Source organism: Balaenoptera ricei, chromosome 19, assembly GCF_028023285.1.
Source record: "Balaenoptera ricei isolate mBalRic1 chromosome 19, mBalRic1.hap2, whole genome shotgun sequence".
Lineage (NCBI taxonomy): Eukaryota > Metazoa > Chordata > Mammalia > Artiodactyla > Balaenopteridae > Balaenoptera > Balaenoptera ricei.
This window is the reverse complement of record NC_082657.1, coordinates 10,080,668-10,093,898: the sequence shown is the minus strand read 5'-3', so window position 1 is coordinate 10,093,898 and position 13,231 is coordinate 10,080,668. Positions and strand designations below refer to the sequence as shown.

The following is a 13,231-nucleotide window of genomic DNA, read 5'->3' as shown; positions in this document are numbered from 1 at the left end:
CATGCCATAGAATTCACCCTGTTAAAGTGTGTAAGTCAGTGGGTTTTTTTTTTTTTTTTTTTGGCAGTGATGGTTTGTTTGTTTTGTTTTTTTTAAAATTTATTTATTTATGGCTGTGTTGGGTCTTCGTTTCTGTGCCAGGGCTTTCTCCAGTTGTGGCAAGCGGGGGCCACTCTTCATCGCGGTGCGCGGGCCTCTCACTATCGCGGCCTCTCTTGTTGCGGAGCACAGGCTCCAGACACGCAGACTCAGTAATTGTGGCTCACGGGCCCAGTTGCTCCGCGGCATGTGGGATCCTCCCAGACCAGGGCTCGAACCCGTGTCCCCTGCATTGGCAGGCAGATTCTCAACCACTGCGCCACCAGGGAAGCCCGTCAGTGGTTTTTAGTATATTCACAAGGTTGTGACAACCATCACCAGTATCTAATTCCAGAACATTGTCACCAAAAAGAAATCCATGTAACCCGTTAGCAGTCGTTCCCCACTCCTCTCTCTCCCGCAGCCCTTGGCAACCCTGAATCTACTTTCTGTCACTAAGGATTTACGTATTCTGGGTATTTCATATAAACGGAATCATACAATAAGTGGTCTTTTGTATGCTTCTTTCCCTAAGCATAATTTTTTAAGGCTCATCCGTGTCATAGCCTCCCCTCTTTAAGCCTCAGTCTCCCTATCTGGGAAATAGGGTGGGGATGGTACTGGGAACTGGGGAGCCAGTGTGCACCCCGCAGTGTGGTGGGCAAACGTGTATAAGGAGGTGATCTTCTGCCCCCGTGTGGTGTGTCGGAGAACTGCAGCTCTCAGCGCTAGAGCTGGGATGGGATTGGGCTGATTCAGCCCCCTAACCCCAAGACCCCACCCCTCATCCCGCAGAACCCTTGAGATCCCAGAGCTTCTAGAACAACATCCTGAACTCCTCCCTCTCTGCCTCCCACCCTCCCTGAGACTCCTCAGGCTCCATTTGCTGCATAATAATATCACCCATTTAAGAAATTCTAAATCTGTTCCCACGTGAAGCACTTTACTTACATAGTCTCATTAATTTGTTGCAGACAGACTTTGCTGCTATTACCATCCAGGGATAGGGGACCGTAGTGGTTAAGAGCCCAAGTTCTGGAGTTTGGCGACACTTTTGTTCAAATCTCAGCCCTGCTGCTCACCAGCTGTGTGACCTTCAGCATGCTGTTTTTCCTCTGTAAGTGGGGGTGAAAATGATGGTCCAATCTCATGGTGTGGCAGAAAGGATAAAGTGCTCAGAGCCTGGCACAGAGGAAGCCTCTGTGAGTCGATGTAGTTGATAGTATCAACCAGTGATATACTGGTAAATGTGTAACAACCAGCTCTCTGGGAAATGAGGGTGGAAAGTCTTGCTTTGTAGCACTTGCCAATTTCCATGGTGTAAATATTCCACCATGGCCAATTTCAAGCTACCAGGGTGACATCACTGAAAGCGTTTTGGGAGGAAGAGATGTGCAGTCACCCCTTACATAGCAGTTTCACTATGTGAATACAATAGATGTAAATAGCCACAGGATCACACATAGGAGTAAAATGTAAAATAATGAGGACGTGATGAGTATTTATTATCTTTGTTTTAAATATAATTTAATTGTATGTTTGCATAATTTAATTTTTAATAATGGCTGTTTAAAAACCAGTTCCAAAATCTCTGAGACTTCAAAAGTCAGCTTGCTTGAGCTGGCTCCAGCACACTGCTGTTATTTTCACACCCATTTTTTAGAAAGGGAAACTGAGGCTCAGGAAGATGTTCAAACAGACAGGGGCAGGGCATAGGTCCCATGCAAGGGCTGTGCGACTCCAAGGCCAGGACAATGCCCCTCTTTCTTTCATCTCACCCTGATCTAGAGGGAATGCGTGGTTCCCAGGGCACTGTGTGATCTCAGCAACGCCCTTGACCTCTCTGGTCTCAGTTTGCCCATCAGGAGAGTACCTGCACCGAGTTCCTTTGGACCTACTTCAGCCCCGCTACAAAAGCAACATGCAGATCCTCCCCCTCACTTTATAGACTGTGAAACTGAGGCCCAGAAAGAGCAAGTGCCTGCCCTGAGTCACAGAGCTGGACAGAGTGAGTCCTGGGACCCCAGCTGGGGTGCAGAAGAGAGGAGACTGCAACCTACAACCTTGGGGTCTGGAGTTTTCTGGGAGGTGGGAGGCAGCATTGCTAGAGAGGTAGGTCACCCTTCCTCAGTGGCTCCGCCCATACACCATCCCCCCAGCATCCTTAGCCCTCGGTCCCCAGAGCTTCCTGAACTGGGGAGAGCGGGGCTGGGAGAGAGAATGTGGACAGCGCTGCCTGCGTGGTTCTTGCCTCTGAGGGCTTCTCTGTCAGTCCTGTCTCCATTCTCTTCACGGGTCTCTGCATCTCTGTCTCTGCCTCTGTCTCCGTGCGTGGGTCTGTCAGTCTCTGTCGCTCTCTGTGTCTCTGTGTCTCTGACTCTCTTTGTATGTGTCTCTCTTTCCCTACGTTTCTCCCTCTTTCTGCCTTTCTCTGTCTTTTGGTCTCTCCGTCCTTTGGCTGTCTTGTCATCTCTGTGTCTCTGTGTTTCTCCCCACCTCTGTCTCTCTATCTCTGTGTCTCTTTGTCTCTCTCTTTTTGAGCTTCTCTATCTCTGCGTCTCTCAGTATCTTTCTCTGCGTCGCTGGTGCTGTGCCTTGGCGTTTCTCTCTCTTCTCTTCCGGTGAGTCTCTACTCTCCAGTGAGAACACGCTGCCCCTCAGCGCGCCCAGACCTGCCTCTGCCCCCAGAGCCCCCGGCCGGCCCTGGCCTGCGCCTTTAAGTGCCGGCGGCAGGGGGCGGGGTCTTGGCGGCCCCGCCCTGCCCGCCCCTCCCCCTGACGTCCCTTCCTCCCCGGCCCCTCCACCGCCTCCCTCCGCCGCCGCCCGGGCCGGCTCCGCGCCCCCTCCCCGGCCCCCGCCTGCCCGCCGCCCCCATGGCGCCCCGGGCCCCCGCTGTGCGGGACCACTAGGACCCTCAGCATCCCCTTCCCTGCCCCGCCCTGCCCCCTCTCCCACGGCGCGAACCCGGCTGTCCACGGCGCCCAGCTTTTGAGCTCGCGTCCCCAGGCCGGCGGGGGGGGAGGGGAAGAGAGGGGACCCCGGGACCCCCGCCCCCCCCCCCCGACCCGGCCGCCCAGTCCCCCGAGACCCGGAGAAAATGTCTTCGCGGACGGCTCTGGCCCCGGGCAACGATCGGAACTCGGACACGGTGAGTGGGGGCCGGCCCCTTGGGGAGCCCCGGCTGGGGCCGGCCGCCGGACCCCTCGCCCTGCTGTGTCCCTCGCCGCGCGAGCCCCTACCCTCATTTCCCCGGCCCGGCCTGGCTCGCCACCCACCGACCCTCGCCTGGACTTCCAGGCCTCTCGACCCTCCCCCACTCCTCAGCCCAGCCCGACCCCTGGGGGCGCCCCTCTCGCGGGACCCCTGTCTTGTCCCTCTGCAGACCGCTTCCGCTCGGGTCTCTTCCCTCCAGGAAGCTCCCTCCCCTGCCTTGCAGGAGCCCCTCCCTTCTCTAGCGGGTTCTTAAGCCCCTTCCCCTCCAGGCCTCCCGTATCCGACAACTGGCCCCCTCCCGGATTTGCCGGGCTCTTGACCCTAAGGCCCAGCCCCGGCCCTCTCCCAGGAAGGCCTGGCCCAGTCCTGCCTCTGGCCTTCCCTGTCTGGATCCGGGTGCCGGGCTCCCCAGGATCCCCCGTCCTCTCATTCCCAGCTTTCTGGCCCTCCGGGATCTTCCCGGCTCCTGTGGGCACCCCCTCACAGGAAGCCGGTTCCACCTTTCCTGTGCCGAGGGTCCTTTCTAGCTTGTTCAAGGTCTCTCCACTTCTAGGCCTGGTCCCCATCTTCCAAGCAGCGCTGTCCCTGGATTCCCAGCATCTCCAGTCCCCCCAGATCCCCCCAGACCCTCTCTGGTCTCTTCCTCTCCCAGGAAGCCTTGGCCTCCAGCTTCCAGGCCCCCAGCTCAGTCTCGGATTTCTAGGCCCTGAACCAGTCTGACTCCAGGCCTCATCCTCCCTGTATCAACTTCTCCACTTCAGGCAAGCCCCCTCCCCAAGCCCCCAGCCCCTTGACCCCACTCCTAGGCCAGGCCCCTTCTCACAGGATACTACCTCATCCCTTAGATCTCCAGGCCCGCATCCCTTCTGCTGCCCCAGGGCCTCCACCTTCCTTGCCAAGGGTCTGGCCTCCCAGGGAAACCCCCTCCTCAGCTTCAGAGTCCTTCCCCAGCTCACAAGGCCTGGCCCCAGATTCTTCTTCCAGAAAACTCCTGGATTTGAAGCCTCTGGTCTTGCCCTGGCTCTAAGCCCTCTTCTCTTGGGGTCTGTCCGCTGGGAGCTTTCTCCTCAAGTTCCTAGGCCTCTTGACCCCCACCAGGCTCAGCCTTTATTCCTTGGATCTGCCCCTTGCCTGGGAAGCCCCTTCCTCAGGGTTTCAGGCCCCTGGACTTTTCTCTGGTTCCAAGGAGTGCTCCTAGAAACCCCTTTCTTTGACTTCTAGGAGTTTCCTCAAGACCCAGGCCCCTGGCTCAGGTATCCTTGGCTCCTGACTTCCATTGTCCCATGGCTTGGACCCTTCCCACTATTCCCAGGCCCCCCTGTCCCTACACCACAGCCAGGAACAATCCCAGAGAGACCCCCCCCCCATTTCCCTGATTTCTGGTTACTCTCACTGCTTCAAAAGACCCTCCCACCAACCATTGCCAGACTCCTCCCCAGCTGGGGTCTTCGTCCCTTTCCCCCAGACCTTCTGCCAGGTCCCTGCCAATCCTCAGCCACCCTCACCCCAGATCCCCACCAGAGAGATTTGTCTCTGTCCCTTCACTTTGTAGGACCCTGCCTCATACAGATCCCCCATCACCACCACCACTGCCATCACGACCCATCATGCTGTAGGCCAGACTCTGATTTGGAGTCTTCGATGAGAAACCCACCTCTCCCCCACCCCACCCCCGTCACTCCAGAAAGTGACAAGGAGCCCACAGGCCTGGGTTCAAGTGCTGCTTCTGCCAGCCACTTTGCACTGTGACCTCAGGCAACTGGCTCTCGCCTTCTGAGCCTGTTTCCTGCCCTGCAAAATGGGGTGATGGCTTGAGTCCCTCAGAGGGTTAGTTGAGATGATAGGGGCAAAGCCTGACACATAGGATGCACTCCACACATGTTTGCTGCTATTGTGACTGTGGATATGAGTCAGACGGCCATGGATCCTCAACCCAGGGCTGTCATTAGTTGTTATTTGAGCTTGCAGACCCACTCCCTGCTCGGAGCCTCAGTTTCTTCACCTCTAAATGGGGTTGATGGTAGCACCTCCCTGTTAGGGACGTTATAAGGAGCCAAAGAGATTATGTGAGTGAGATGCACAGGGCCAGGCCTATTGTAGCTGCTATTATTATTGTTGTTGTTGTTGTTATGACTTTGATTTTTCAAAGACGCGTAAGTTCAAATCTAGTGTCTGTCCCTCCCTAGCTGTGTGACCTCAGGCAGGTGACCTCACCTCTCTGAGCCTCAGTTTCCTCATCCGTAAAACAGGGCTTGTATGAGCACTTCCTCCTCCTCTTATTGTTCAGATTTGTGCATCATGGGGACTTGGGGATGGCTAATTCTCCCCTCTCCTCCCAGCTCCAGTCTGTAAGACCTGCTTGTCAGTCCTGGCAGAGGGTCACCTCTCTCCGTCTGGAATCTGAGGTCATAGGCCCCTCCTCTGCCACTTGGTTACCATGATGACAGCCATGTGGGGTCATGCTCCCCGACCCCAAGTTCCAGGCCCCCCACCACCCAGCCTCTCTGGAGGTTCCCTAGCAACAGACCCGGTGTTGGGGCACCAGCCGGCGGGAGGGAGTCAGGCCAGCTGGTGGTGCCGGCCAGTTTTAGCTCCCGCCCCCGGCCACTGAGGGCCTTGTCACCCACTGCCCCAGCTGCCCCTTGCAGGGGTCCCTCAGCCAAGCTGCCTTCAGTGGGGTGCCAGCCCAGCCCCAGTTGGCTCCCCTCGTACCACCTGCTGGGGATTCTTCTCCAAGCCCTTATCTGGGTGAGAATCAGAGGTCTTATCTGCCAGGATCTCCAACTCCCTTCCTGCCCTCCCCGGGAAGGAGGCCTGGGGTTGTGAGCAGCCCGGTGGGGGATGTGGGAAAGAGCTGGGGGCTCAGGAGTCGGCAGACCCAGGTTCGAATCCTAGGCACTCTGCTCCATCTGCCCTGTGACCTTGGGCAAGGTACTTAACCCTGCCCTCAGCCTTAGGGTCCCCATGTGGAGAGTGCGGATCATAATTGGACCCACCTTGGAAGTCAGGTGAAGGCACAGTAGGCAGCAGGCATGTGGTTAGGGCTCCGGCAGTGGCGGCTGTCTTTCTGCCCCTTGTGGGGAGCATTACCTTTCTGCTTCTTATGAATGAACTGTGTGACCTTGACAAGGCACCGTGTCGCTGCAAGCCTCAGTTTCACCTCTGGAATATGGGGATACAGGTGCCGCCCTCATTGGGCTACTGTAGGAATTAAATGCAGATGAGGTGCTTTAATGCCCAGGATTTGGCCAATAGTAAAGCCTATTTAATAAAAATGACAGGAGTGTGAGACAGTGTGGCACGGCAGCGGTGAAGACATCAACTCGGGGGTAAACTGTCTGGGTTCAGGTCCCATCTCTGAGCCTCAGTTTCCCTACCTGTAAAATGGGAATGATGGTGCCTTAATGGCCAGCGCTCATTAAATGGTGATCCTCATCACTGTTAAGTGGCCCGGCAGATCCCTGCAAGGAGCAGCCCGGGTCCTCCTCTTCGTTGCCTACCTGGCCTTCTGTCTTCCTCAGCTCCCTGTGTCCTCCTGCGTCCCACCCCCAGCTTTGGGAAGGGCGCAGGGACAGCCCAGGGTCTGAGCAGAGCCGTCTTGGCTGGGGCCCCTGTCACCCACACCTTGGGCCCCAGCGCTAAAAGGGAGGCACAGTCCCTGGGGCTCACAATCAGGATAGGATAGCCAGGAGCAGGCAGGTGACCTGCGGGGGAGAGAGGCCCAGGAGGGACAAGATGGCAGGAACACAATGTCGGGGACAGATCGCGGTGTAGCGTGGGAGTCAGCGGGTGAGGGCGCCGATGGAGCAGGAGCGTTTCACAGGCACGCCCACCGCAGTGAGGAAGCAACAAAGTTTCCCACAGAAGGAAGGTTAACAATGTGGGGCTACAATGTCAGGGCGAAATGAAAGACAGTTGGTTACAGTGTTTGGAGTAGAATTTGGGGCAGTAAGGATCAGAAGAAAGCATTGCAGGCAGTAAACTGGAAGTCAGGTGTTGAAATATGGGCTTGCCATAGAATTGGGGGGCTGGATGGGGACGGTGATGGATGAAATGGAATGTTGGAGGCAGTGAGGGTTGGGGTAGAGGGTTGAGTCCACACTGAGTCGGCGTTGATTGGGGGTTGAGGGCTGCAGCATTAGGATACAATATCTTGGAGCTGATGGAGGTCCTAGTAATTAGAAAAGGAAGTTGGGGGAGTGGGTAGACTGATTGCAGGGAGGGGTGAGGAAGAGACCTGATATCTGGGGTCCCAGGTGCTGCAGAGTTGGGGGAGCCCCAGCATCTTTGTTCTTGGAGGTGTCTTTTCGCAGAGAAAGATGGGGGACCCAAAGCCTTCTCTCTGGCGTGGGTTTGAAAAGTGCCACGAGGGGACCAGTGGCTGTGGCTGGAGTTAACCGCCCCAGCACACAGGTGGATTGGATGGGCGCTGCCCACCTCTCATGCTCCGTCTCCCCCGCCCAGCATGGCACCCTGGGCATTGGCCGCTCCTCGGACAAGGGACCATCCTGGTCCAGCCGCTCCCTGGGTGCCCGCTGCCGGAACTCCATCGCCTCCTGTCCCGAGGAGCAGCCCCATGTAGGCAACTACCGCCTGCTGAGGACCATCGGGAAGGGCAACTTTGCCAAAGTCAAGCTGGCCCGGCACATCCTTACCGGCCGGGAGGTGAGTGAGGGGAGAGGGCGGGGCTCGGGGCAGAATCCTGCAGCCCTGGCACTTGGTGGCTAAACCTAGGCCACCTCCCTGTTTTAATGGTGGACTTCGGTTCCACCAAATCTTCCAGTGATCTTGATTGAGAACACAAGAGGTTTATTCATATCTACACAGTCTCACTCTCCCCACTTCGCCTTCCAGGCTGGGTATATGTACTGAGTATGGCAACATTATTGCAGAAAGGGAGAGGACGCATCTAACTCACACTTAATGGGAAAAAAAAGATGGTGGGTGGGTTTATGACCCCTCTGCACCTCTTTCAATTTTAGAGAAAGTAACTGGAGCAATTCATCCTGCCTTCACACTATCTGTGCCATACATACAAAAGTCACCAGGCCCCAGTGGTTTTATGGGCAAATTGTATCAAACATTTCATTTTTATGCTAATATCTCCAGAGACTAAAAAAAGAGGTTCCACTGCCAGACAGATTTTATGTGCTCTTTGGTGACAACAAAACCAGATAAGGCATAAAATTGTGGGCCCGTCTTACATGTGAATATAGGTACAAAAGTCTTAAACAAAATGTTAGCGAAAAGAATCTGACAGATCAATTAAAGAAAGCTGTGTGGTGGCAAAGCTGGGTTTATCCGAGGAATGCACAGTTCTTTTCAAATTGACAATTTATTCATGTACTTCACCACATTCACAGATTCAAGGGCAGAAACCATATGATCATCTCAATACTGGCATAAAAAGTGCTTGACAAGATTAAGAACTCGTTTGTGAAAATATGAAGAAAGCTAAGGGACCCTCTTCCCCCACAAAGAGCACATTGTTCCTCTCATGTGGTCTTGAACGTGATTCCAGGGTTTTCTAAGGGAACAGAGCCTCCCGAGGGAAGAGTTCTGTAATCCAGTGGATCTGGGGTGATTGGGGGGGTGACCCCAAAACCCTTTGGGAAAACTAAAGACCTAAGCTGGATTACGGCTTTTGAAGTGCTGTACCCCAGTGTGAAATTCAAAATAAAAACTTAACTAAACTTCAGGATAAGTACAAAGAGGATTCAGTAACGTTCTGATTTTTCCCCCATGATGACTACCTCAAAGCTCTTTCAAAGCTATCTATAGATTTTAAGTGTTTAGGAGGTTGACTCTGTCAGGCTGCATAAGTTCAAATCCCAGCCCACAAACTTACCAGCCAAGTAACCTTGGCCAAGTGACTGAACAGCTCTGTGCCTCGGTTTCCCCATTTGTAAAATGAGGATAATCTCATAGGGTTGTTGTGAGGATTAAAAGAGTTCTCATTTGTAAAGTGCATAGACCAAGGCCTGGCCCATGTGACTGCTCGGTAGATGTGAGCTCTGGTTATTATTTCTTGTTCCACAGTTTGTGCCTTCAAAACAAAGATGTGATGGGTGAATGGTCTGAGATGCCCTCCCAGAGGGGCCCCTTCAAGGTCTCAGTCACCCTCACACTCACTCACACAGGCCCTTGGAGCCGCCCCACCCAGGCCCCATGGTGGTATAGGGGATATACTTCCCTGCAGAAGTAAGGGTAGCACTGGACATGGTAAGAACAGCATGTGCAAAGGTCATGAGGCTCAGAGCCCACATCCACTAAGAATGGCCCAGGTTGAGAGCTGTCTCTGAAAAGGGACAAAGGAGGGATATCCTAGGCTGATCTGGGTTGGGGGAACCTTTCCCAGCTCGAGGGCCTGTGGTACCTTGACCTTTCCCCCCTTTCTTCCGTCTCTAGGTCGCCATCAAGATCATCGATAAAACCCAGCTGAACCCCAGCAGCCTGCAGAAGGTGAGGGCCAGGGTGAGGGAACAGGGCAGGGGCAAGGTTGGGAAGAGGGTCCTCGAAACGGCCCACCCTCATCTTTCTCTTTCTTCCTTTCTTCCAGCTGTTCCGAGAAGTCCGTATCATGAAGGGCCTAAACCACCCCAACATCGGTGAGGAGGGGAAGGGAGTGGGCTCGGTGGATACCAACCAGGACACTTGGGAAAAGAGAGTCGGGGGAGGAGAGAACTGGCTGTTATAGTAATTAGAAAGACCTGTTTTTTTGTAGCAGTATCCCTGCTTCCTGGCTGTGTGACCTTGGGTGAGTCACTCAACCTCTCTGAGCCTCAGTTTCCTCCTGGGGGGGTGATAAGAGGGCTTACTTCAAGGTCATTGCGAGGACTGGGTAAGGTCATGCATGCAGAACACTTAGTTCGGAGCTAAGCTGTGGGAGCTGGTCTGATTATTGTTATCAGCAGCATCCATTGTCATTGCCATTATCATTAGGCAGAGTGGAGAAAGTGGGGTCTTTACAAAAGAAGCAGGATTTAGCCTGGCCTGAACGTGGCCGTAGCATTTATACATCCATTTGTTTATATGTACTCAGTGAATATTTATTGAGTGGCTGCTTATGTGCCAGACTGTGGGGCACAGCGGTAAAGAAAACAGGTACAAACCCCTGGCCTCATAGAGCTGACATTCTTGTGCGGAAGTGGAGAAGGTGGTAAAGTGGGGCCAGGGAGTTTGGAAAATCTTGCCACCAGTAGGGAGCCATCGAGTGTTCTTGAGTAAGGGGTGTTATGGTCAGCACATGCGCAGGTACCAAGTGCTGGTGGAGGGTGAGGGGTCTCTTCTCTTGTAACTCCCCACCCCCATCCCCCGGCCATTGCAGTGAAGCTCTTCGAGGTGATCGAGACAGAGAAGACGCTGTACCTGGTGATGGAATATGCAAGTGCTGGTGAGGCTCCTCCCCTCCCCGCCCTGCTCTCTGCGCCCCCCCATGCCCCGCCCTGACCCCGCTCGACCTCTGCCCTGCAGGAGAAGTGTTTGACTACCTCGTGTCACACGGCCGCATGAAGGAGAAGGAAGCTCGAGCCAAGTTCCGACAGGTTGGGGTCACAGCTGCCGGTGGGGCTGGGAGGGGAGCCCCAGTCCCTGGGGATGAGGGTCTGATTGCTGGGTGTGGGTCTGGGCTGTCCAAGGACCTGGGGGCGTGGCTTAAGGCAGGGTGGGGGTGAAGGTGGAGACCTGGGTGGCTGTGGGCGTGCAGATGCCCAGGTGTGAGGATACCTAGATGGAGGGATGCAGGTACCCAGGTGGATGGGCAAGAGGGTCAGGCATGAAAGTGCCCAGGTGTGCCAGTGTCAGATGTGTGGGTTTGAAGGTGTGCCCCATATATAAGAGTGTGCCTAAGAGGGCACACAGGTGCCAGGGTGCTGAGGTGTGTGAGTGCCCAGGTATAGAGGTGTGTAGCTGTGTGGGTAAAAGTGCATATGGCAGCCGGGGTGTATGGGAGAGGGGGGCCCAAGTGTGGGTATCTTAAGTTTGTGGGTAAGAGGGCACGCAGATATGTGGGTGCCCAGGTGTGTGGGTAAGAGGGCCTGTGGTTTCAGATGTGTGGCAGAGAGGATGCCCAGGTCTGGGCACAGAGGTTGGTGAGCAGGAGAGTGTACGGTGCGAGGATGTCCAGGTGGATAAGAAGGTGTGTGAATGTCCAAGTGTGTGGCAGTGAGGGTGCCCAGATGGGTAAGAGGGCGTTCAGGTGTGAGGGTTTGGTGGGTGATGAGATCTGAGCGAGGGTGTTGGTCCGGGACTGTCCAGCTGCTGCACGCAGCTGTACTGGGTGCGCGGGGCTTAAGCCCTGGTATGTTGGGCCGCGTGTCTGTCTATAACTGTGCGATGTTCTCATGCGTGTTTCTTGACGTGAAGGTCAGGAGGGGCCAGCCCTGTTGTCTTGGTGCTGATGTCCTTGCTGGGAGGGTGTCCCGATGTCTGGGTACAAGGATGTCCAGGTGTCCGGGTGGAGGTGTGTGTCTGTGCAGGTCCCACATCATTTCCTGCTGTGGCCGAGTTGGGGGGTGGGGAAGGGCACCAGCCTCACAACCTGTGCTTGGGGAGGCCTGGAGTCCAGAGCTCAGTTGAGGGGCGGGTTCATGGGGTCTCTGAGGGAGGCTGAGGGGTTTGGGAGCCATAAGTAACTGACCTCCCCTCCTCTCCCCTCCCCTCCAGATTGTATCGGCTGTGCACTACTGTCACCAGAAAAACATTGTACACAGGGACCTGAAGGTGAGCCTCCCAGCTCAGCCCACAGACCCCTGCTTGTCCCCAGCACCGCCCCCCCATCCCCTGGGGTGCCCTGTACCCTCCACCATATTCCCCTCCCTTTTGTCTTCGTGCTCCTCCCTCAGCATCCAGAGCCCCTTGACTGTTTCCCAAGCTTTTGTGGCAAAAACAAGGCCAGCTGATGGGGGAGCAGGTGGGGGGTGGGGGCAGGAGGAGTGAACAAAGGGAAAAGAAACAAAGTGTCCCCCGACCAGCCTCAGACGGTTATGTGCCTCCCGGACAAGGTCACTGGAATGCAATAAAAACTTAGTCACTCCCGGAGCCTCCGGAGACTTCAGAACATTCAGGAAACTTCAAGAATTGAGATCTTAGAGCCCCAGAGTCACACAGCCTCCAGGGTCTTAGAATCACAGGCATCTTTGAACTTGAGAAGGACCTTTGGGAGGGCTAGTGCCCCTCGGGGAGGGGACTGAGCAGGGCCTCCCCCCACTGCCTGTCCGAGCTGAGCAGGGGCAACTCCTTGTCCCAGGGCCCCCGCTCCACAGCCCCACCCAGAGAGAACCTCCTGTCTCAGGACTTCTCATCCTAGACCAGCGAGAGAAACATTTGTCTGGTGCGCATCAAGTTGTCTGTTGTCTTCACCGTGATTTCTTGAGCATCTACTGTGTCCCAGGCCCTGGTCTAAGTACTTAAGGAAGTGCTTCTCAAGGTTTCTGTAGCAAAGGACCAGGTTTGTTTGAGTATTTTCAATGCCCAATCCACTGTGGACAGGTACTTTGGTAAAGTATAATAAAAATGAAAGGAAAAGAAAGATGTGCAAAATACAAGCCCGATTTTTAAGATGATTATTCATAGATTCAAAAAACATAAAATTCCACTGTCAAATTGCTGTAGACGTTTTGAAGCACTCCCTCTCTCTGTACTGCCCTGATGTCCCCACACAACCCCCTGAGGAGGCACCTTGGAGGCTTCTGAGTTTGCCCTACCAGCGGGGAGCCATCCATGGTGAACAACCTGGAGGAGGCACCCCCCCTGGTGGAAGGTCCTGGAAGTGGCTGAAAGGGGATTTGGGGATACAGTCTCCAGGGGGACCAACCACGGGGACCAACCCGGAAGTGAGGTTGGGGCTGAACTGCAGAGCCTCAAATGCCACGAGGGGGAGTGTCACCAGTGAGCAAGACGGAGATGCCAGTAGATTGAGGTTTGGGGGAGATCCCTCTGA

General features: G+C 55.0%; 1 protein-coding gene across 2 annotated transcripts in view; it reads left to right on the top strand.

Annotated features, from left to right (window-relative positions):
* The first annotated feature begins 2,905 nt into the window (after positions 1-2,905).
* The window catches only part of MARK4 (microtubule affinity regulating kinase 4), a 28,937-nt gene continuing 18,611 nt past the window's right edge, over positions 2,906-13,231 (top strand). For both annotated transcript variants that reach the window (XM_059905648.1, XM_059905649.1), the window contains exons 1-7: positions 2,906-3,226; positions 7,756-7,956; positions 9,700-9,753; positions 9,851-9,899; positions 10,619-10,684; positions 10,765-10,835; positions 11,956-12,012. In XM_059905648.1, the coding sequence (XP_059761631.1) occupies positions 3,176-3,226; positions 7,756-7,956; positions 9,700-9,753; positions 9,851-9,899; positions 10,619-10,684; positions 10,765-10,835; positions 11,956-12,012 (549 nt within the window). In that variant the 5' untranslated portion in view covers positions 2,906-3,175. The remainder of the gene's footprint in view (positions 3,227-7,755; positions 7,957-9,699; positions 9,754-9,850; positions 9,900-10,618; positions 10,685-10,764; positions 10,836-11,955; positions 12,013-13,231) is intronic.